Source organism: Protomyctophum bolini (genome assembly GCF_963924005.1).
Source record: "Protomyctophum bolini genome assembly, chromosome: 9".
Lineage (NCBI taxonomy): Eukaryota > Metazoa > Chordata > Actinopteri > Myctophiformes > Myctophidae > Protomyctophum > Protomyctophum bolini.
Genome location: NC_137870.1, coordinates 12,584,802 through 12,610,706, shown reverse-complemented (window position 1 = coordinate 12,610,706; position 25,905 = coordinate 12,584,802). Strand labels below are relative to the sequence as shown.

The 25,905-nt window shown below is 41.7% G+C and overlaps 1 protein-coding gene across 1 annotated transcript; it reads right to left on the bottom strand.

Moving 5' to 3' along the window:
* Window positions 1–21,852: 21,852 nt before the first annotated feature.
* On the bottom strand, window positions 21,853–25,753 carry polr1g (RNA polymerase I subunit G). The gene is made up of 3 exons (XM_080772443.1): window positions 25,412–25,753; window positions 24,388–24,532; window positions 21,853–23,964 (listed from the first exon to the last, which is right to left on the bottom strand). Exons 1-3 carry the CDS (start codon window positions 25,494–25,496, stop codon window positions 23,181–23,183), a joined length of 1,014 nt encoding a protein of 337 aa, XP_080628569.1. The 5' UTR covers window positions 25,497–25,753; the 3' UTR covers window positions 21,853–23,180.
* Between the last annotated feature and the right edge of the window lie 152 nt (window positions 25,754–25,905).

Sequence of the window (25,905 nt, the reverse complement as noted above, 5' to 3'; positions counted from 1 at the left end):
AATGAACAATGATTGTACTTTTTGTATGTTTCGTTTTGCTGTGGTAACACTTCTAACCCGTATTTACAAATAAATATATTTTAAAGTGTATCTAATTCATAAATGTTCCAAAAATACATATTTGTTTAATAATTATGTGTACTATATAGATGCAAAAGCTGTGATGAAAAAACAACACTGTAGTTTGTACAGTGATATCAATTTTATGGTATATGATGTTCATGTTCTGCAATTTTGCAGTTTGTTCTTTTTTTATTTGTTGTTCTGAGCATACGCTTTAATAAATACATTTTCTACTGTATAATTGGGACATGTGTTCGATGTGCCCTTCCAGACATTTCATAAATAATCTGTTGTTCTTGGTGGTAGCACAACTACAATTTCTTGTCAGAATCACAAGGAGCATTGCTTATATATCCATGTACAATGTATGCTCACAAAACCGTCTTGGTGACTCTGGTTCAACACCGGGCATGAGAGCATGTGGGCATGCAGGCAAAACAGGAACTTTACTGTACGTCAGCTCGGAATACACAGCAGATGTAGACCATACATAATTATGACAACATATGTTGCTAATGCTATTATGTGTTGCTATTCCCATACAATATGTTGTGTGTGGGAAAAGGAAAGATTAAGAGCTCAACACGTGAACATAATAACGTAACACAAAACAGAACAGAAGTTTTTTGAGGGGAGCTAGCCCTCCAAAGGAAATTACGTCATGTGGCAGCCAAGTCTATAGACTTTCTAATGTGTGTTTAGAGCACTAATAAACAAACAGAGTACGCCCCTCACTTCATATTTTTTATAGCAAGCCCCCCCCCCCCCCCCCGTTACGTGGAACTCTCTCTTCCATTGCAGCTGTGTTTTAATAATTAATCATTCTGAGAGCTATACGGTGTATTTAGATTTGTGTGGGATATTGGAATGCATGCTCTTCTAACTCTGCGGGAACAGGGATGAGACAGAACAGTTGCATCCGAGGCTGCTGTGTGGGCTGGGGAGGACAGATTTGCATAATGCAAATATAGATAATTTCTCTCCAAGGTTCTGTGGCATGCCAGCGCAAAGTAAATCTCATATTCATGTGAGAAAGAAATGCCATGACACTGTGTGTGTGTGTGTGTGTGTGTGTGTGTGTGTGTGTGTGTGTGTGTGTGTGTGTGTGTGTGTGTGTGTGTGTGTGTGTGTCTCCGGAGAGAGGTTATTGGTTGTGTCCATGTACAGTATGTGTGTATACAATATAATGTGTGTGAGAACTGAGAATGAGAAGAAAGGGTGGGATTAGTTGTGTGTACCCCCACAATTTCATAATAGGCTTTTCTTTCATTCGGTGTGGTTGTTGTGATCAAGAGAACAAAATGTACAGTACCTTGCTGTAATCCTGCCAGCTACCCTACCCTACACCACAACAACAGCAATGCGTGGTGTAAAACACATCAGCACCCTGTCAGTCTCATACTACATAATAAAGGACATGCTAGCTGGTAAGTCATTTGTAATACATCCTATTGCTTTTTGGAAAATGTAATATAGTGGTTGTTGATTAATGTGGATTTTCAAACAATTCACTTAACACGAACTGGCTCAAATATAGACCCCTACTACCCCTGTATGTATGGTAAAGGCTCATACATAGTCTGGATTTTCGGTGGTGGGGTGACCACCGAACACCAACATGACGTCACGAGCCGCGGTGAAGAGCAAACCACCGCCACCGCACCGCTCCAGCCCTTCTCTCTGTTTTTACTCACCACCGCTCAACGTTATTTCAGCTCCGGTGGTCAGCTCACCACCGGAGCGGTGGTCACCTCACCACCGAAAATCCAGACTATGAATAGGCCTTTAGAAATAGGGCTGCAGTGCTGCACAATGAATCAAACTCTAATTTAAATTTTAGATTTCACAATTATTTAATTGTGACACTTTAATACCACTTTAACACAGCAATTAATTCAAGGCCATTATATACTACTTGGCAAAATATATGATTGTGATTAATAACTGTGATTACAATATTCAGAGAAAACAATCAGTTATAATTGTGTAGCCCTGGGGGCACGGTGGCACAATCGGTAGTGCTGTCACCTCACAGCTAGAAGGTCCTGGGTTCGATTCTCGCTGGGGACGCCCAGCGATATTCTCAGTGCCCATACCCTGGGTGGGGTTGGCAAAAGGACCTTATCTGTGTTCTAGGGGTTCCTCAGCTAAATGATTAATAGTTAGGAACCAAATACTCTTAGGTCTGTCTATAACTCTGGGAGTGTACAAATAGAACCAAATGGACCCTTAAGGATCCATTTCTCTTGGTTTGACGACATTATTTCTGAAGTAGGCTATACCTTCAAATAACAATTCAAACAAAGGAAAAATAAAATAGATATACACTGCATATATTGTGAATTGGTTATTAATCACACCATATTTCAGAAAAAAAGTAACTGTTAAACTGTTTTGTACAGAAATTTAAAAGCTTGTCTTTTGAGACTTTTCTGCCTGAATGTCCTCTGGGACAGACTGACACATTGACCTGTGGGGACAGCCTGAATGTCCTCTGGGACAGACTGACACATTGACCTGTGGGACAGTTGGTTTATTGGCTCGTCTGCTTTCTGATCCTAGGCTCCTCTAATGCCTGATTTATAATTAGTCACCGACTGTGTGGCTTTTCAAGTGAAAACTAAACAGAACAGAAAATATCCTTGTTCACAGCTGTGTACACTGGGTTTATATTCATGCTGACCATAATGGATTTTCTTTTTCTATTTGGGAGGCGAAAGGACCTTCGGTCTGTTTAGCTTTATGTACAGTATAAAGCCTGACTGGAGCAATACTTTGCTGTACGATCATTTTCCAACAGTCAAAATAAGTGAATGTGACTGACAGAGTCATATGATGAATTATACATCAGGCTTAACTGTTCAGTAGATAAGACCCCTGTCCAGCCATCCCCTCACCCACTGATTATAGAGCAGCTGTCCTTCTGTCTGAGTACCATCCTGCCTCTCATGTCCACCATGGCTCATACTACAGTAGCTATACCAGTCCTAGCTGGCCTGTCCTTTCTGCCTTTGTAGTGCCATTTAATACATTACATGTTCTATGTACAATTATTTGGGAATTAGTCTAAAGAATATACATTTTATTGCCGTTCATTTGCCTCACTTCAGTATTATATTGTTAATGGTAATGAATAAAATCCAAATAAATGCTTTCTGATACTAAATGACTTTAACTGTTGTGTCTCACATCGTCCGTCATTGCTACAGTCTTATTCTGTACTGAACAATGTCCTTGTGCTGTACTAGTCCACCTGTCTCAGAGACTCCCATCATCCTGCACATCGCCAAGGGACACTAGTCTTTGAAACCCCGCACCTCTAAATGGTTTGCTGTGTTATGATGAGGTTAGATCACTGTTTCCCAAACAGTGGGTCGGGACCGATTAGTTATGGTTCACGAGTAAAAATAAAAGTACTACACTTTTTTGTATATTATTTCAAAACATTTTCAAAAAATATAAAAACATGTAACATGTTCAGAAATTAAGGTGCGTCCATCACAGACCCAGCTGACACAATAGTGGTGGGGTTCATACACCATTCCATGGGAAGATGAAAGAAAGAAAGAAAGAAAGAAAGAAAGAAAGAAAGAAAGAAAGAAAGAAAGAAATAACCTACATAAAGTCTGCAATTTTCACCTGTCACAACAACCCACAACAAACCTCAGCAACCACAACACAACACATTTGAAATTGATGGCCGTTATAAAGCCCAAAACCTCTAGCTCGAACCAAAAGAAAATACAAATAAAATAGCAAATTCACTCATCAGTGAGTGATCGACCACATATACACGTACTGTTCCCTATTACAACTAACACCTTCAACGGCAGATACTGTACATAACATACAAACATCAGCATTCAATTCCAGGGTCAGAATTAGACCTAGAATGGGACTCAAGTTCTGGGTGGCAATGAAATGTTCAGTTCTGATTCTGACCTAACCCTAGAACGGCAAGAGCCGTTCTAGGGTTAGGTCAGAATCAGAAATGAACATTTCGTTCAGAACGTTTCATTGCCACCCAGTTATTGAGTCCCAAAATGACTGAATAATAGTTCACCAGCTTGAATCACACTAGTATACACACAGTAATGATGCAGCAGCAGCAGCAAAGAACTTTGAAGCAAAACAAATAAAAAGTTCCTACCTTGAGTCATCTTCACGCACGCGCGCGCGTCATCTTCGGCGCACGTGCGCACACACACACACACACACACTCTCACACACACACACACACACGCACACACACACACACACACACACACACACGTTAGCATAGGTAGGCTATTAGGTAGCTAACTCACCTGCAGAATAAAAACAAAACGACCGTTTTCACTTCCTAACAACCCAGACTACTCCACTCGACTTCCATGAGGTGTAAAGTTACATTATAAGTTGTTTATTTCACTCCTTTTACTGCCTTTTACTTGTAAAAAAAAATAGGAATTAAAAAAAATCCCAAAAGGTTAAACAAGCGGGGACAAAGTACTCACATTTCCATTTATTTATTGGCACACACCAAAAACGAACGCTAACGCGTTTCGGCTATGCAGCCTTCATCAGAGCATTAAGGAGTTTGTGTCTGTGTGTTTGTTTGCAACAGGTGTGTGCGGAAGGGGCGTGGCTATAACGGTGCACTTCAAAATCATCAAGGTGGTAAGTTTTTGGCATGGTGTTTAATATGTATTGGTATATATATGGTTTACAAAAAACATTATAAAAAAAAACAGTCCAATATTAGATAGTAGTTCAGTAAAACCCAAATAATTGATAGAAAATACTTTTCAATGGATTCTGTTACTATTGTATTAGGTATGCTAAATAACATACTAAATCTAACTTTTGGAAAGGCATCATTTTCATTGATTCCTTTCCAGAACTTAGGTTTTCCTAAGTTTTAGTATGTTATTTAGCATACCCAATAGTAACAGAATGCATTGAGAAATATCTTTGATTGATTGATTGATTGATTGAAATATTTATTAACAGTTTGCAGAATTACAGTACATTTCAAGCACAAACTCAATACAAAGACTGTTAACTGTGAGTGGACGACCCAATTATATTACACTTGTTTACAACAGGGTCCACCATGTTCAATTCATCAATTATTTGGGGTTTCAAGTTTCAACCACTATACTTATCTATTGGATTTGAAATAATTGCACAGACTACTAGGGGGCGAGCCCAACTCGTTTTTTAAAAACATTATGCCCATACCTAACACCATGCCAAAAATCTAAAACTTGTCACCAAGTGCACGATTTTCACAAATCTCCTCCCAGCTATGAGGCGACATACTACAGTACATCCAACACGGGTTGTGCTTATAACTATGCCCCTGAGCAAGTTAAGTTTACTGAGGTTAACGTTAGGGACGGGTTAGGGTTAGGTTTAGGTAGGCAGGCTATAGTTTTACTGAGGTTAGGGTTAGGTTTAGGTATAGTTTTACTGAGGTTAAAGGGCCACTTCACTTCCCTTTTGCAACCAGATATTATTTTAATGATGTTTGGGAGACAAGAAACACTTTCCCATGTGGGTAATATGTGTTTTTAGATATTTCAGTATTTCAAAGTGTCCATGGGCTCCATGATGTCACACTGGGCTCACTTATTATCTGGACTACATGTTGTCTCAGTAAGATAGCCTTATCCACAAGGAGGAGCAGTGGACCAAAGCATTATGGGAATTGTAGTCCAGGAAGGAAGTGAGCCCAGTGTCCATGATATCATGGTGATTCTACCGAGTGGTTTTCAACCCTTGTCAAGGTCCATTATTTATTCAGCATTTAAGCCATGGACCACCATTTGATGACATTTCAAGCCTCTCAGACACAAACTTTTCATCATAGAGGTAAAAAGGAAAAAAAACGGTGAGGGGAAAAGGGGGTGGATGGGGGATTCAGGTTTTACTGGGGCAGTTTCGAATTGTAGCCATCCGTAGGTGCCCTTTGAGAGCAGTTTTGAAGGAGTCAAGGGATTCACATGTCTTAATGACTGTTGGTAGGGCATTCCACATTTTGGTGGCATAGATCGAATTTAGTCCCTTGTTTGTGCCGAATCTTGGTTGCACATGGTTTGTTGAGCTCCCTCTGGTGTTATGGGTGTGCACTTCGTTGACATTAAGGAAGTATTTAGACAGGTACATGGGTATCTTGGTGCTGTATTGAATCTTGTGGACATTGCAAGATGTTGTACTCTGTCATCAACTCTAAGCCATTCCAGTCTGTCAAAATGGGCAGGGGTGAGGTGGGTTCGAGGAGTGAGGCCAAGTAGTAACCTGACCAGTTTGTTTTTGGGAAGTTTGGAGCTTTTTTTTAAGGGACCTTTGAGGTGCTGTGGTACCAAGAGGTGCATGCATAGTCAAACAAACCTTGTATTAGGGCTCCTGTTAGGGTCTTCAAGGTGGAACCTTGTTCGTCTGGGTTTCCGAGGCTACAGGAGGACAGGACTAAAGGTATGCCGATTAAGACAAAGTTAGGTCGAGAATAAACTGTCAAACTGAGTGGAATATGACAGATTTAGTGGCTTGGTGATCTTGAACTCTCCTTGAATCTCCACTCTCTGCCAAGTCCTCCCCTTTTAAGTTAATATGCTTCCTCTGCATTTAATAATAGAATGATATTCTTATCAAGCTAAGTGGTCTGAATAAAGAGGATGAAACGGACTGCAGTCTTTATTGCTTTAAGGTAAACAGAGAGAGGTAAATGCCAAACATTTTTTATATTATATTATATTGTATAGAGTGTGATTGTTTTTTTGTTTGTTTTTTAAGTTCAACTTATACAGGATACAGGATAAACAAGTGAAATGAAACAAGTGATGAAACAAAAAGAATGAGCAGACAAAATTGGAATGGGAACCCTATAAAATTGTTGATAAATAAAATATATGATCTTTGTGGGGTTTAGAGTTGGAGAGATGGGGAAACCCCTGTTGCTGATAGCAATGATTACTGTCAAAATATAAAGCTGTTAAACGTTTTAACAAAAATATATCACTTACCTTTCAAATAAAATGTTGCTGGCTAAGTTAAAACCATTTCCAAAATGTATTGTGCATGTTCCAACCAAGGGTCATACAACAAATAACTTTTAAATGCTTCTTACTATTTTTGCCAAAGTAGGTGTCGCAGGAAATTCTTCACTGTATGCCCTTAATGCTTTAACCATCACAAGCAAATTCGGAGAAAGGACTTGGACCACTGCAGTTGTTTTTCCTATAGCACACATAAGCGGACAACATTTTATGATGGTTCTGGACACCAGTAGGGCAGGGTGTACTGTAGACTGTACAGAATAAAGACAATTCATTAATTAATCAGAGGTACAATAGCCTAAATATATACAACAAATTTGCTCTCTAGTTGCCGATTTAATTATCTGGCACCAATTGTATGTTCTTTTGCACGGCACATTCATTTCCAGAACTACCCTACTTCGCATACAGTATATATCATACAGGTAGATAGATAGATAGATAGATAGATACTTTATTAATCCCCGAGAGGAAATTGAAGTGTTCAAAGCATTCACATCTGTTAGGAGCATGTGAGCAGCTTCACTGAGCCTCAAACTCTTTGCTCCACGGCAGCTTGATACTGTAGTTGTTGAAGTGGTACAGAACATTACTCATTCCCCGTCCATTCCACTTTTCCCAGCTGGTCCAAGGCCTTAAACTGGCTCCCTTCCAGTTCAAGTTCTCCTCTCTAACCTCTACTGTTGCCCCCTCCCCTCCCCTCTTGTTTACAGCAGTGGTTCTCAACATGTTGGTCAGGGCCCCCAGGGCGGTCCCCACCCCACACGATTTTGGTTGTGACGTGACAATTTAAGGACTTTTTGTGTGTGTGTGTGTGTGTGTGTGTGTGTGTGTGTGTGGCTTTCGCCTTTTATTTTATATTTTTTTATGGAGGGACAGACAGTAGGCTGACAGGAAATGGGGAGAGAGATGGGGGGAAAGACATGCAGTAAAGGCCGTCGGGATCGGGAGTCGAACCTGCGGCACACTGCCAGACTGGATTACCAGCCAAGGTGCCTGGACCACTGAGCCATGGCCCAGGCCAGGACTTTTTAATAGATCAACAGAAAAACAGTAAAAGTACAAACAAACTGTACTACACAAACCAAGTCCTATATATTCCAACTAAGTGCTTATCAGGGTGGGAGGGTGACAAGGGTCCCAGACTCCCCACTTTAAATATGATTATTTTCCTGAAAAGGTTGAGAGCCACTGTGTCTACTCTCCTCCCTTCCAAAAACGTCTTCATGCAAACAATATTGGACCATCACAGGACTAGCAGTGAAACACTTTATTAAAATGAAGACATGTGGATTCAGATGGAGACGCTTGTTATTAAGACCAGGGGGTCAAGTAGAATCTATTTTCCTGTAGGGGAAATGGAACGATGAAAGAGTGCTGCTGATTCTTCTCGAACAACATTCAGAATACAAAGAGACTATTTATCCAACACACACTCAGTGCAGGCTAATCCCCCTTTACATAAATCAGATTATGGAGTGGCATGTTTTCTGAGAACAGGAGAGGAGCGGTTCAGTCCTAGAATATCACGAACATATTCTGTCATTATAATTGTGCATGTGTGTGTATGTGCGTGCGTTCGTGCGTGTGTGTTCACTGGACTGTATTTTACACTCCAGCTCAGTATGTTTGAGGGGTGCTGGTCCCTCCTACGTATGACCAGCTTTATGCGTTTGTCTGTAGCAAATTTTAGATGATTTGATCGGCTGAGCACAGAATGTGGTGTATGATGATGTATGACGATAAGAGGGCCCATCACTTCACACGAGTGATTTTTGATGCTATGCCCAGCTTTTTATACCCCATAGCGATGATTTGATTGGCTGAGCAAAGTACGTATTGAGGATAAAAAGTGAAGACAGAAAATTGAGGACACCACAAGTGATTAGCATTGACTTTCCTTGAGGATTAGCCTTGAGGACTTGAGGATAAAAAGGACTTGAGAATAAAGGACGCCAGTTGTGACTGGTCAGAATGTGATGATGTATGATGGCAAGAGCGCCCCTCACTTCACATGAGTGTGATTTTTTTAGTACTGATTGATTTATCTATTTATGTATTTAGTGTTGTACAATGCATTGTGATTCTTGCTTGGGGAGAATATAATGTACGTAATGATGAATCTACTGACTACACTATAAAATCCATTGTTAATTTTACTCAAGAGTCATGGCACAATGACAATGTTTATAATAATATACATGATTCATGAATGATCATGACTGAGAGAAGGGAATGGGAAAGAGGGCAGAAAAAAAACCAACAAGAAAAGAAGTGTGCTTTTGTTTTGCTATATGTTAGAAGTACCCATGGGGTAGGATTGCCTTTCAAATAGTACAATAATCATGCAGGTAGAAAAGACATAAATGGTTTTTTGATTGGTGAACAATAAAACAACAACATAAATTCTAAATGTGAACTGCAAGCTCCCCGTTTGTAAACCTCAGACCAGAAGGGGTGTGAGCCTGACCAAAAAGGCAGATGGCAGCCCAGCAGGATTGGCCAAGGCAATGACGGCTATCCTCAGCCCGCCTATCCATCTTTCATCCAGCACTTTGACCTGAGTCTAATGAGTGAGAACAAAGCACTCTGGGAAGTTGGAACATATGCCTACAGGTAACGGCTACCATATTGTAGTAATGATTCATTATAAATAACTGTATTTGGGTATTCTTGGATTTGAGAATAGATCTTTAGTCAATAGATATTTGATATACAGTACATTGGGAATAAAGGTAGAGAGAGACTAAACATAATAGTATATTAAGTAATGCACATTTTATACAGTGGATATGAGCTAAAATGTATGCTTTATTTCAGCACCATCCCATCTCATATTCAGTAACACCCTCTACTACACAGAACCCAGTACAGCCAGGGTGTTCTGGTGTTGGTAACTGAAGGTATAAGGCCTTCCTTAACAGTGCTTTGACACTAGTTTGTACTAGAGCAGCATCACTTATTGTCTCTGCCTGCAAATTCCCCCCTGATCCAATGATTCAACCTGGCAACTTGCCTAAGACCAAAACTTTAGATAATCACCTTCTACAATGTTATGTCACATGGCATTATCAAGTAGTTCTCTCCTCTATCAGGTCCTGAAACTTGTGTCATCCACCAGACTGCAGAATGCACCTGCATTCTCGAACCCCTCCTCTCCTCAGTTTTCCAGACATCTCCTCAGTTTTCCAGACATTTCTACTTTCCCCCCACTTCACTGGGTCCCAAGGCCATGACATCTCTGATCAAGTTACTGCTACACACGACACACACAAATGCCAAAGATTCTCCTGCTTTCCATTTGCCATGCAGGGTGGAGAGTGCTTTCTGTCATGCAGGTTGGAGAGTGCATAATATCTGCATGCAACCCTGGATGACATCTCACAGTGGTCGTCTTGACGTCTTCCCACCACCTCTAGTGGTGATCAGACTATTTCCTCACCAAGGAGTCTGCCCAGCTAATTTTATTTTATTACATAAACTATCAGAAACATCCTGATGCAGAAAAACTAGCCTACTAGTGCATTTGTTACCTCCAGTCTCTAAAGACTCTGGTCCAGAATGCTGCTACGCGTGTTGTACAGACAAGAACTAGTTAAAGAGATCCCATTTCACCCACATAAGCTTCTCGCCACTTCAGAACAGAAGTTTAAACCATTCTCGAGCCCAATCACAAACTGGTGATGATTTACAAGGCAACCGCAAGGGCATGCAGGATAAGCTCTATCCCAATAACCTTCCCGCACACACTGATCAACAAACGACGGACATCTGACTGTCCCAGCCCACCCTCTTATTTCTACCTATTGGCTCCCAAGTGGTGAAACGCCGTTTGTAATGTTACTAGAATTTCGTGCGCGCTACGCGCGCACTCATCCCAGAGCGACTTTGCCACGCACTATGGGAAGAAATAAATGGCGGGAGTTGACTCCACATGTAGTAACGAATGGGTTATTGGAAATGTACCATTGTTTTGTCCTGAATATTTCCACAGCCTAAGTACTAAAGGATTGTGACTGTGGGACAGACATACAGTCTGACATACAATAGGCTACACGTGTGCACAGTGAATAAACAATGACCTATATGCCCAGAGTTCTTAAATTAACATAGTTGGATTTTAACAGAAAGACAATGCCATAAATCAGTCAAAGTAAGTGACAGACTCAACAGTAGCACACAGCATGCAAGGCAGCGATGCATGCATGCAAACATGTTTGTCCAGCTGAGATTTAGTGTCTCCATCTCTCTGTGGAAGAGGTTGCACATGACCTGTACGGCCACACTGAGGCGCTCCAACACAAACACAGACACAAAACAACACCACGCTGTTTGTCCAGTTGACCCAAATCAACACCAATACCTAGCCTGTTTGTCCAAAACACAGTATCTGCTGGCCACGTGTCTACTTCGCCACAACCTAATGTTAGTAACAAATGTAGGGGAGAGCCGCCAAGGTTGTAACGCTTCACGGTTGTAACATGGACGTTATATCTTGATTGGTCAACGCCACCATGACGCCATCGCGTCAGTATGTGTACAGCAACGTACTCTACGTGGCCAGGAGTTTGAAGTTTGAAGTGTTTACCTTCAAAATGCGTCTAATTTTACACCTGGAGTATATGTGTGGTACAATTTTTGTCTTTGGTGTTGGTGAATAAAAATCCACATGGATGTGTTCATGCTTATGTTCTTCATTAGTTTGCATCGTGTTTAGACGGAATTCACGTTCATTCTGGTCTGTAAGCAACTGCAAAGAAAACTTGCAAAAGCGGGTCATTTGTAACATGTGTTACAAATGGTCCGCTTCCATTCAATGCCATTATATGTAATATTTACATATTTGACATATTGGCCAATATTATATGTTCTGAAATGGTATTGTATCGTGTAGTGTATTCTGAAATTAGTTTAGGGTTGTATAACGTTGTACAACTCAATCAATCAAACGTTTGTTTAATCAATGTATTGCCCCATTGAAAAAAAAGAAATGGCCAAACTGGTACTGGTACACCCGATACTATTTAATATTTCCCTTATGTTTGATACATTTTCTTATCACATCCATGGTATGAAAACAATGCTAAGGAGTTGCTTCAATGAAATGTAATTGCTTTAAGCTGAGAACGATATGTTTAATGGTGTTTTTTAGCGTTGTTACATTTATCATGCATGCCGTTACAATTGATCCGATATGCGCAGCAAATGTAACACTGAAACAGCGTCCACGTTCGGTTGAATAACTCCCGACCTGTTTTATCAAAAAAATAACTTGAAGTGGTTTATGGTAGCTGACATGTGTAGGTCCGTTGCCTGAAAATATTACATGTGTAGCTAAACGGATCTCTGAGTAAAAGAATGAAACGTGCAAAATGTTACATCCTTGGCGGCTCTCCCCTATTAGTTTACTCACAGCACAGCACCGTCACTCCTGTCAGTTATTTCGTCCTAATAACTTGAAGTGGTTTATGGTAGCTGACATGTGTAGGTCCGTTGCCTGGAAATATGACATGTGTAGCTAAAGGGATCTCTGAGTAAAAAAATGGAACGTGCAAAATATGTTCTAAAATTGTATTGTATTGTGTAGTGTATTCTAAAATTAGTTTAGGGTTGTATAACGTTGTACAACTCAATCAATCAAACGTTTGTTTAATCAATGTATTGCCCCATTGAAAAAAAAGAAATGGCCAAACTGGTACACCCGATGCTATTTAATATTTCCCTTATGTTTGATACATTATCTTATCACATCCATGGTATGAAAACAATGCTAAGGAGTTGCTTCAATGAAATGTAATAGCTTTAAGCTGAAAACGATATGTTTAATGGTGTTTTTTAGCGTTGTTACATTTATCATGCATGCCGTTACAATTATTCCGATATGCGCAGCAAATGTAACACTGAAACAGCGTCCACGTTCGGTTTAATAACTCCCGAGCTGTTGTGTGTATTGCGTGGTTAAAAGGCCGTGTGTTTGTGTTGTAAACAACTCATGTTATGTCTGCGCACACTGTATGTTGCTATGGCTGCTGACGTTAGCATGTGTGCTATCAGGCAAAAGCTGAGATAGATATGCAACTACTACTGGGGAAAATGCCATACAAAACACAACACCTAATTTCGGAATGTTATTGTGACCTATTGAGCACAATCAGACCATCATGATTTGCTTGCTGGACCTATAATTAATTTATTAGCATTAAATGTCCACTCGCCCATCCAAAAGAAAAGCAAGATGGCTGCGACAGATTGTGAGCGCGACGGACTACGGAGGCCAGGAGGAACAGAGCTGGTGACGTAAGAGGCAGGCAGTGTTGCCAGGTTTGCGAATTGTAAGCGAGTTGCAGTGTATGCAAGTAGCGTGGTTAAATTCCTTGTTTCTCGGCGTGTTGTGGCACCCGTTTATCTGCTGGCTCGATCGTGATTTTCATAAAAGTAATATTTGCAGAGTAACTAAGAAACTTGAACGGCTAAAAAATAGGCTATGTCAGTTCGGGGAGGGTGGCGAATTTATTTTGCATATAGAGATGTGTGGTGAAAGTGTGGTTCGGTCGGAGATAGAGCATGAAGAATGAGTATGGGTACACCTTTTCACTTGTATAGTAGATATGCCTTTAAGGAAAGGAAAGGATACTATGTTTACCCAGGGTAACTGGACTAAGCTCAAGAACTTGTTTACAGCCAGGCCCTGCTCATAGAACATTTCATGGTACTGTAGGGGTTCAATGCCTTGTCCAAGGGCACTTCAGCGGTGGTAATTTTAACGTGCCGGTCCGGGGATACGAACTAGCGACCTTCCGATATCAAAACCGCTCCACAAACCGTTCGGCCACCGCTACCTTGCAAAGTGAAAGAACTAGCTCTACTCTAAATCACAAGGCACATTATGTACTTTGCTTACTACAGGCTATAAGAATAAGACGCTAGAAACATTCGCAATTGTCTAAATTATAGCAGATAAACAAGCTTGTGTGTGGCACTGAGTAACACCAAGACTCAGCTGGTTAACGAAAGCAACTGAAATGCATGAATTAACTTCAAAGTCTCTCTTTCCCTTTCACAGGATGTCGGTATAGGTGTTTTCTTCTTCACACAGGTGAACAGGACTTCTTTCCCTAACAGGTTCTACGGTAAGTCTTTCTTTAATTATCACACTTTTCTTTCCCAGATAATTTGTTTCCCGCCATTCGAAGCCAGGTAAGTGGAATCAATTCGCAGATAGGATCGGGTGCAGGTTTACTATAAAAGGAAACACGCGTATTAGTGATTTCTTCTAACACATAATAATGTGGTGAGAGAAGCTGGATATGTGAATGTCGCTTACTGCCAGAGCATGCCCGATCTGTCCCCTTGGAGAGTCCGTGAGGAATGAGGACAGAGCCAGCCATGCAAACACTTATACTTATACTCCTCTCCAACGCCGCAGGTGGAAAGCAATGAACCTGATCAAGCAGGTTGGAATGTAACGCCCCTCAATGATGCGGCCGAGTGGTAGGCGTGGTCTTCCTGGCTGTGTGGCCTTTAGCGACATCCCACTATATATATATATATATATATATATATATATATATATATATATATATAACCTCTCAATAATTGCCACTTTTCAAATCCAGGACATTCTCTCTGAGAATTAAAGTAAAAAAGGAGACGTTAGTAGCAAATTAGCAACAATATTATTCAATATGGGTTTTTAGGATTGTATTTATTGTTCTAAAGTTTAGAACAGATTATGATGTGAATCCTTGTTTAAAGTTTAGAATCTAAACTTTAAACAAGGATTCACATCATAATCTGAGTGTGTTTTTCTTTTTCTTCTTCTTCTTCTTCTTATTGTTATTATTTTATATTTAATCAAGATGTGAAAATCCTTTCTCAAGATTCTCCACAAATTAATTGCATTCATAAATCGTACTGTAGCTTCTAAGCAGCCATGTTTATAAAGGCATTGAAGCTGAGCACAAGCAGTATGTCTGTGAAGGTCAGGGGAAGGACGTCTCCCCCATGGGGATCTGCTACTGCTGTATGCTCTTCAACAAGGCAACACTTTCATGTGGGACTGACCTGAATTACAATGCACAAACAGGCACTAAACTTTCACAAGTCTACTATGCATAAATTCACTAGGCCTATATTGCTGTCAGGCAGAAACCTCTCATCTCCCCAGTCCCCAGTAATTTATTTTTCCCCCACTAAAAAAGATAAGGGTTCCAGAGTTCTCTCCGGTACAGACACTTAGTAGGGCTCTATCTTCATCCCTAAACTTCTTTGCCTTGTTTTACTATTTTGAAAAACATTTTTGAATAGTTAAAATAGCCAATCTACAAGCTCACAACGTGTCGATGTAGATAGGCATAAAAAAAGGCAAAGAAGTTTAGGGATAAGGGGTTTAGACTGGACGGAAATAGAGCTGACTGAACCATACATGGGGCGCGCCCATACAATCTGCTGTGGAACGAACTAAACCTCGTGAAATATCATATATTCTCAGTCCTATTTTAGGCTGAATTTAATCACTGTGTATCGCCACATGAACCGGACTAAAGGATCAACTGAACAGAAGGCCCATCAGCACCCTAGGCTGCAATGCCAGCCTGACGTTGCGGGTTCGAATCCCGGTCCCAACAACCATCCCCATCTCTCTCACCATTTCCTGTCAGTCTACTGTCCTGTCAATAAAGGCATAAAAGCCCGAACATAAATCTTTAGTAGCCTACAAATAATTACAAAGGTCTATGTAGGCCTACTGTATGTATATTTTCTGTGTTTTCTTAATTTTACACTAGTCGTTTAGTCAATCACAACAATATTGTAATAATAATCATTTCACATAATTATGAAATTGCACATCATTCCGCATACTCAAATACATACACACGCACAGAATAGAGACTTCTCTCACACAATCACCACATATGCGGGCACGTGCACACAATATACGCGACAAATACACTTGTTCTGAAACGTACAAAAGCTCACGCACGCACACACGCATGCACGCACGGACACACACACATGCAGACACCGTGACACACACACACACACACACACACACACACACAGCGACAGTTTACCAGGCTCTAATAAGCCCGGACTCTGAGAATGCTTTCAGGACATCGAGGAGGTCCAAACAATGGGGGGAAATAGCATGTTGGTTCCCATGGCAACTGCTGCAAGCCTCTAAGAGCAGTGCTTTGAAAACATATGTCAGACTTGACTGGTCTGTTCACACTGAGCATAGCAACAGATTCCGTCCACAGCCTATCACGCCGTCTGACATCACATTTACTATTTGGGCATTTGACTTGATGTCTATTTGTCCATTTTGTTTTGTTGAACTTGTGAGATAATATCTCACAAGTTCAACAAAACAATCTTTGCTGTGGGGCAGAAACCTCTTATCTCCTGTATACAGTATATATATTTTTTCTTGTATTGTTTCTTCGTAAAATCACGGCCTGCATACTTCGTATACTAGCCTACTATGTGTCACACACAAAAGCATGAAAAGTAGCAGATACACAAGCTCAAAAAACGCAGCCCAAAGCGACACATTTCCAGCTTGTTTATCTGATACTTGAATTTGAATTGATTTTGAATCCTGAAACGTAACAGTTTTGGACATATGAAGTTCCCACCCGACAGAGATGATATCCAACTCTTGACTGAGGAAATAGGATGGGGGGAGGGGACTCTTTGTAACTATTTTCAGTTTCAGGAATACAAATACCTTTGTTCTTTCTTAAAATTAATAATTTGCCAAATTGAAAACCTAATCTATACCTCAGTGAACAAATACATATAACTAAAGTAAAAATCTATACGTATATAGTAGTTTAACAAACAAACCCCATAAAGCCTTGAATTCATGGAGATTCCTATGCCAATAATTTGATGACCAGCGGAGTACTGACCAGCCAGCCGGTCATTGAATTATTGGCTCAGGAATGCAACAAAACAAAACAAACTGAGTGTAATTGATAGAAAATAAATAAGTATGTGAACTATACTCCTTTAATGTTCCTGTAGTTGCATTCCTGCATGTGAGGGAGACATGGTTGAAGGAGGGTACAATATTAAAATCATCTGTTGACTTACACTGTACAGTGTACACTGAGTAAATTATCTTTACTGTGTAGAGAGCAGCTCAGTGCCACATCCCACCTTTAACAACAAGGAGCTCAGGGGGAGGAGGGGAGGGGGCGAGGGGAGGGGAGGGCTGAGAACAGGGATGAGAGGGAAGCAAGGCGGAGGCGGGATGCCGGGGGGATGGCAGGAATAAGGAGGGGGGGGGGGCTTAGGAAGAGTTGGATTGAGGGAAGAAGAAGTGAGGGTTGAGAGAGAGAGAGAAGAGAGACAGGATGCGTCATGCCAAAACATTAGTATGCAATCAAGTTGCTGGTGCGGTAAAGCTTGTCTACTGACAGCTGCTGCAGCAGCCTTCCAAAATTGCACAGCAATGTCACACACACCTCAATGACACCCCCCCCCCTCCCCCCTCCCCATTGTCTGAACGGAAACGAGCTGAGGGAGAAAAGAATTGATCACAATTTCAATGTCATCTTGGAAATTGTGGTGCCACATGTCCCGTTATTGATCAGTGGCAAGCTTTCATTTTTATTACAGTGACTGGTGTTGAGGGTGTGGGGGGGGGGGGTCTTATATGAGGAGTGAATATTAATGTTATATATTAGGAGTGAATATTAATGTTATATATTATCAAACAATCAATTTTGATAATATATATCTTATCTAATATATATCTTCTTTCCTTTCTTTGGTTTACAACACGATGGGAACTATGCCCAAAAAACTAATCTCACTCACTTTTCTTTTTACTTTAAACTGTGTGACAATAAAGCTGATTCTGATCGTCACAGGATCAGAGTCATTATAGAGTCTAGTGTACCTTATAGCCTCTAAAACCCAGCAGGTGTTTTGGTTTTAAGTGTACCTGAAATGAGGGGAATGGGGGCACCTAGACATTGATGAGCTGCTCTCCCTTTCTAACTGTTGTGTCTCTCTCTCTCTCTCTCTCTCTCTCTCTCTCTCTCTCTCTCTCTCTCTCTCTCTCTCTCTCCTCTCTCTCTCTCTCTCTCCATTGCTATGGTCCTTGGCGGGCCTACGTTGCCATGGCAATGCTCACATTGCCGCAGGCTGGCTGGAGAGAAGCGCGCTGGTTGAAAAAGAACAGAGTGAGACGAAGAGAGAGAGACCACTGCAGAGGGAGGGTGGAGATGGAGGAGAGCTGAGGGGGGGGGGACGTGGCAGGCGAGAATTGGTTCTCCGATTCATTACCCCTACAACCCCCACCCACACACTCTCTCTCACACTCATACACGCACGCGCACAGCGCGCTCACACACCAATCTTATCATTCGCATCGTCCGGGCCGTGAAAAGGCCCTTGCTCTGCTCAGTAGTCAGACCACGTTGGAACCAAACTTCAGACTGCATTTCAATTATTCATTCTCCCTCTCTTTTCGACAGGCTGCACAACACAGCCCAATGCCCGGATTACCACTAAGTATGCCTGCAAATGTACACACACACACACACACACACACACACACACACACACACACACACACGCACGCGCACACACACACACACACACACACACACACACACACAGAACATAAAGTGCATGAATACCCATTTAGAAATGCACGGCACACACGCAGGGACACATACGTGTGTGTGTGTGTGTGTGTGTGTGTGTGTGTGTGAGAGAGAGAGAGAGAGAGAGAGAGAGAGAGAGAGAGAGAGAGAGAGAGAGAGAGAGAGAGAGAGAGAGAGAGAGAGAGAGAGAGAGAGATGTTAATTCACACACACCCTACAGAGAACCTCCACAGCTAGCACACGGTATGCCATGGCGCAGTATAATGCATCATTCTATTACCTTGGAGCAGTATAATGCATTATAGTGGAGACACAGGGCTACGGGCACTGTGGATATACTGTCAGGTGTAAGATTACGGTCTGAGATACGGTTGTTGTACTGTGGCTCACAGGAACTGAAGCGGTCTCCCTCACTGCCTCGGCTGAGATTTGACTCCATGACCTTCGGGTTTCTCCACTGAGCCACAAATGGGTGGGCTCTGCTGGATGACAGACTGATACACTCAGATGTTGGCGGCTGTTTAAGTCTATTTTATCCTCTCCATCTGGGCAGCAAGAAGACCAATTATGACTACAAGAACATGACGTTCCTTGGTTAAACAGCGAGACATGCCCAGTGCCATAAAATATATGGACATTTTTTGTTTTGGAACAACTAAATCCATCAGGTCAATTTATTTTGTTCGTAAATGTTGCAACAGCTTGAGCCGTGTAGACAAACCAAGTGGAAGTTGAGATAATGAAAAGATCAGCCATCTTGACTTCAAATGGACTTATGTTGTATGTTGGCTGAACATTTCAGTGTGTGTGTGTGTGTGTGTGTGTGTGTGTGTGTGTGTGTGTGTGTGTGTGTGTGTGTGTGTGTGTGTGTGTGTGCGTGCGTGGCGTGCGTGTGTGTGCGTGCGCGTGTAACTAGGCTCTATTCAATGACCAGCCAAGTTGAGGCATGGATTCTAATTTGCCATACTAAATATGAACTATTGTGGCTAGACAATACACTGTGAGTGTGTATTTAAAAAATCATATCATTAATAATTAGATTAATTAATTCAAGTATCTCACTGCCCGAGATCGTTTTAATCAACATTTTAGTAATTAAAAACTGGTTGCAGCTGTTACCAAACAACTGATGTGAAATATATCAATCTCTGAAGCAACTGTTCAGTGGAGTAGAAAGCGGTAATTCATCTCAGTTTCTATTCCCCATCCGCAAGTGGCAAACGATTTCCCAAAATCGTTTGCTACTGGTTGCTACATCACTGAAATAGGAATAACTTAATTACCAAGTGAAATAAATAACTTTTTGTTTTTATTGGTGATGTAGGTGCTTAGACCATTCTTTTTTTTTTTAAATAATGTACTGAATTTTGTATTACAGACATGGACACGACATCTCTGTAATGACATATGGTACAACAAGACATCACATACGGAACAGGGGGAACACATTTGACACACACAATGTTGTGTTTGTTTAGTCTTAAAATGTCTAGTTTAGTCTAATAAATGTAAACTTGTAGCCGTATATATCATAAATATTTTCACCACTGTATTGTGAGCAGTCTGGGGCAAGAATGCAGCAGCTGCTGCCAGTTTCCCGCATAACCTGGAGCCACCCCAGCAGGCAGAATAGAATAATTGTATGGTTTCATTGTTGAAGCCATAACAATTAAGCACTATTTCTTACCTTTCCAGCTCAAAGCGAGGGTCTTCTTACATGGAGTCATTACAGGAAAATACATATCCATGTACCACCCCTAACACACACACACACACACACACACACACACACACACACACACACACACACACACACACACACACACACACACACACACACACACACACACACACACAATACCTGTAGTATATACCCCAGAACTCTGGTATAAGATGTGTCATATGGGAAGATGCTTGACACAGGAGGATCCAACATTCCGCTGTGCTGTGCTGTGCTGTCCTGTCCTGGTTGCCTGCTGAACCAATAAAGAATAATAATATTAGCAGAAAGTACTGGTCACATTTAATAACCTCTCAGTTGTGGGGAAAACTAAAGTGAACAAAAATCTCCCATAGACATTAGCTTTTCCACTGGGCCAATAGAATGCGTCAGTCTCGGTCTCACTCAACCTACCTAATTCACACTGTTATGTGACGTATAAATTAAGCTTTATTATATTTTAAAACGATCTATAGTACTGTATGGCTGGATCAATAGTACAATAAATGTAAATGTGTGTGAGAGCTATAGGCTACAGATGGTGAGAGAGTGATAGCACCAGAGGTGCCCCTATACTCATTAAGAAACAGGACCATACTCTGGTGCAGAGCAGGGGGGAAAAGCAGAGGATGTGTGTGTTGTGTGTTGTGTGTGTGTGTGTGTGTGTGTGTGTGTGTGTGTGTGTGTGCGTCTAGCTCAAATCTGTGATTTTTCACCTGCGTTGGACACACAGATGGGCTGTTGCACTGCCACTGGTGTCTAAAGAGAAGAGAGAAGAATCAGAATACATGTGTTCCCGTCCATGTTTATGCTGCAATGGAAAGGTCTATGTCATGCAAGTGGAAAAAAAAGGTTTGAGATCATAATGTAAATAAAGGCACAGACAGGCTGCCTGGTCACAGGCTGCACATGCAGCCTGAGTGAAAGACAGTGATATGGCGCCCCCTTCCTGTCAGCCAGAATTATCCAAGTAATAAAACTGCCATGATTTTCCTGGCATTGATGCCGAAATGATTCCACAACAGTTTAGCTTACTGACACACATGAAGCAGTGACTGATATGACAGAGCTACTACTAGGCGCCCCCTGTCACGGTGACAGGACCCTTGCAGCCAGGGCCCCCAGACTCTGGAACAGCCTCCCACTGGACCTCAGGTTTTCTAGTTCCCTCACATTTATTTAATTTAAATTTAAACCCCATTTTAAGAGGCCCTTGAATTAACCCCTAGCAGAAGCAGAACTTGATGCTTTTATTCCCACTGATACTGTAGTTGTTTTTATTGCTGTAATTGTTGATTTGAAATAGTTTATAAAGTATATAAAGTTTATTATTATAAACTATATTATTCAATCTATAGAATGGATATAAAGGCCAGTCTACAGCATGTACAGTATAGGTTCAGGTTAATTTATTAGTTTGTCCCCGAGGGGCATTTGTTGTACAGCAAAGCATCATAACAGGCAGACGACATAAATCACATAAAATACAGTAAAGACACATGGTACACATAAAACAGGAAGTCAGTTCAAGTTATCAGTGTAGCATTGGAATTCCTCATCACTTGCAAGAACAAAAATACAAGAAGCGACAACTTACCTACTCCTCATATCAGCATTTAAGGCCTGGATAGATACAGGCACAAAGGACAATTTATATCTGTTACTAGTGGCCCCTGCAGGGACCTTTAGGCGGAGGCCAGAAGGATAACATATCTGTTACTAGAGGCCCCCGGGACCTTTAGGCGGAGACCCCTGGGACCTTTAGGCGGAGGCCAGAAGGGAGCAGCCTGTATTCAGAGCTGAGGGGATGCGAGTTGTCCATACGAATGCACCCGTCTTTGGAATAGGCTCGCCAGAATAACACATCCCACATGTATATCCGTGGGGCTAAATTAAAACAGAGCACCATTTTAAAAGCACAAGCCAATTATCCAAAAGAGAACTTGGTTTCTTGGTCTCGTTGATCTTGGATGTGCTATTGGCGTTTTCAGGGGTCATATTGCATCGTGGTCTACGGGGCCTACTCTGTATGTGCCAAACACACACATAGTGTAGAGGAAAAACAAGGTGATTTAAAAGTTTCAATTATTTCAGTTTATTATTTGTCTAATGGTGCGTTGACGTGACATTGAAAAATGCTTATAAAGACAGTAGTAAAGTAAATATGTATTGCAACATACTGAAATCTATTCGATGGTCAAACAGAGCAACCTGACCCAATCATTTTCCATTGGTCTGCTGTGTAAACATATACACAACACTACATGGGGGAAAAGTAGGAGGATGTGTTGGAGGTTAAAGAGGAACCTGTGATGCAGACTATTGAGTTTGAAAAGTAGAATATAGGCTACTGTAGTTGGGGGGGGAAATAAGCTTGTCACCCGTGTATATGCGAATACATTTAGCCTAAGCCTACTGTATGTAGCACAATGGGCAGGCATTTACACAAGCATTGTGCACCAAGTTGTGCGAGTGTGTGTGTGTGTGTGTGTGTGTGTGTGTGTGTGTGTGTGTGTGTGATCCCCGTTTGACATATAATTGAAGGAATAGTGTCCATGACAGCAGTGGAGTCAATTCACTTTTAAATATATACATTTGTAAATGTATCTTTTCCTGAAACAAAAGCATACTTAAAACAGATGTATCTAGATTCTAGATATTAACTTTGAACCTGATAACTTAAAAGTGAATTGCCACTAAATTCTAAATGCAAATATTGAAAAACAAAACAATGGACTAGACTTCTTCCTCAGTTCTGCTTTTCTTCTTCTTCTTCTTCTTCTTCCCCGAGGTCTCTACGTCCCCGTATGCAATGTCCATAGGCTCACTTTTGATTTGAACCTCTTCTAAGGGTGGGGGAGCCGCTACTTCCTCCCCAACCTCTCCTCTCTCTTTGTCCTTCTTTTTCTTCTTCTTTTTTCTCTTCTCCACTGAAACATCAGCATCCTGGAAGGGGTCAAACTCAATAATCACAGGTTCCTCCTTCACCTCCAACACCTCCTCCTCCTCCTCAACTTCCTCTTCCTTTATTTCCTTGTCTTTCTTCTTCTTCTTCTTCTTCTTCCTGTGCTCTTCATCCTCCGGCTCCTCTGTGAACCGCTTCACCACTCTTGGTAGAAGTGTGGCCGAAGAAGGTGCGTTGCTGTCTGCGCAGTCCGCCTCGCTCTCCGCCACACAGGTGAGTGTGGGAGTCTTACTGCCAAAGGGTTTGAACCGCTGCTTCAGTCCAGGAGGTATGGATGGAGCTGGCGCAGCAGGGATGGCCTGAGGGGCCTGGTTGGCACTGATGTCTCCGTAGCTTTCGCACACGTTGAGGAGGCCAGAGAACACGGGTCCACACACCATGTCCTCCAGGGATTTGCTGTGGCTGGTGAGGAGGCGGAGCTGTGGGGTTTGTTGAGAGGAGGCCAGGACGCTGTAGATCTGCTGGCTCCTCCCACTTGCACTATCATCTCCACCTTCAGCAGTGGGAACCCGCAGCATCTGGAGACCCGACAGGGGCACCTGGACGCCTTTGAAACTGGATAGAGGGTGGGACAGAACAGAAAACAACCATTTGTGTCAAACTAAGCGTGTCACCTAGACACAACTGTTGGCCATCTTTGGTCAAGATATACAAGTAGGTTTGAGGGTTAACGGAATGCTAGCTGCTCACAAACCGCACGCCGACCGCTTGGTGAGGCGGTTCTTGTATTCTTGTATTTGTTTTACTGAGGATAAGGTTAGAAATAAGTTTAGGGTTAGGTATAGTTTTACTGAGGTTAAGTTTACGAATAAGGTTAGGTTTTAAGCCTAGTTTACTGAGGTTACGTTTGGGAATACTAGAGATCGTTCAGAGTTCGCCGGAATTGCGCCCAGGGCAACTGGTGGTAATCACTATTCAGTTTGAGTGTGTGAAAAGGACAGATAAAATAAAGAAAAAACATAACAAGTGGTTGCATACCATTCAGGGTTGAAGCTAGCAGGGGCTTTAAGGAGCCATAATTCCTGGTTGCCTTTTTTTAACTTGTCTGTTAGAAGGCCGCTGCATGGCTTAGGGCTGAAGGTCACGTAGTCAGCAGGGCATTGGTATTTTGTGGGCCTCTTTACTGTGGATGAGAACATGAGACATTTAATGTAAATTGACTGGGCAAATCATGTATCTGACTCAAGCAACAGCCAACAACCATACTCAAGCTATTTACAAATGCACATGATGTGATGCAAGCATCCCTTCAGGTGTTTCTGGAAAAAAGGAATGAAGTGGGCACCTTCCACTACAGTTGTTAAATGGAAAGGATGTTCAAAAACATGAACCCTGGCACCCTTATTCTGGGCATATGCACACAGCAGATCTACAAGTTCACAATGCATCACAGGATTGTAGACTGTGTGAGTGCCCCCCCCCCCCCCTGTACTATTGTTTAACTGTGTGTATGTTAAGTTGTATTGTAGAAGGACATCACACTTTAGTTAGTAGCTCATTTCGGGACCATAGGTTGTTTACCTTTTCTGTATTTGGGACGTCGGTACCCCAAGTACAGAAAATGTTAAACTACTAGGGTCCCGAAAGGGGCTAATCACACTGTTGTGCTGACGACTGGCGTTGGTATAATTGTTGCGTACAATAGACTATTACATATTTTATTACGCTAAACAAAAAATTGCAGATAAGAAAAACGTGTTAAAAACAAGGGCTCGTGAAATACTATACGTCATGTCAATGTACTTGTAGTATGTACTGTACAAGGGTAGGCTAATGAAGCTAATTATAACAGTGGCATATAGCTGGATAAACAACGCCTACTTCAAACTTGACTCAATCCATCACCGTCGATAACTTTCCCCAAAATGTACTTACAGATAGTTTGGGGTGAATATACTTAGCAAACCAGCTGTTCTATTTTCCATTCCCCTTTCCCCCCGATAATAGCGTACTGGGATAAACAAGCTATCTTCTTTGTGAAACAATATCTGTATAAACTCACCCTTTGCTTGCTGTTGTGTCGGCGTTGCTGAATCAGGGGAATCCATATCATCTTCTTCACTCGATGAAGATGAGTCTTTAGACATTGTATCGGTTAGAGTGTCCGTAAACTACTCAAACGCATGGCAACATTACATACACGTGTTGACAGACAGTAGCTACGAACTATGACCTTCTTCACAAGACACAACTTCCGCGTCCCAGTTCTCTTGTAGTCCTAACCGCGCGCCAGCAGCAGGCTTTCAGCAGTGTCTGTGGCCCTTGGCCTCGTTGCTTGCTATTCTGAATAAACCATTGTGATCCGGGTTCAACGCCCGCCTAGCCTCGGAAACCCAGACGTTTAACGCCCGCCTAGTCGCCTACTGTAAAAGACTGTAATCCTGTAAAAAAAACAAAAAACGGAGCAAGCATCGTTTCCGTATCCAGGCCCCTATCCGCTAAGCGCTAAGCCCCTCCCATTGATGTCCAACTCGATGGTGTGCTGTCGTGTTTTGG

Excerpts from the sequence above, each read along its gene's own strand:
- polr1g (XM_080772443.1), bottom strand. The coding sequence starts at position 25,496 with ATGTCTAAAGACTCATCTTCATCGAGTGAAGAAGATGATATGGATTCC. Across the intron at positions 24,533-25,411 it reads GACACAACAGCAAGCAAAGG|TAAAGAGGCCCACAAAATAC; the intron begins GTGAGTTTATAC and ends TCTCATCCACAG. Across the intron at positions 23,965-24,387 it reads GCTAGCTTCAACCCTGAATG|TTTCAAAGGCGTCCAGGTGC; the intron begins GTATGCAACCAC and ends CCCTCTATCCAG.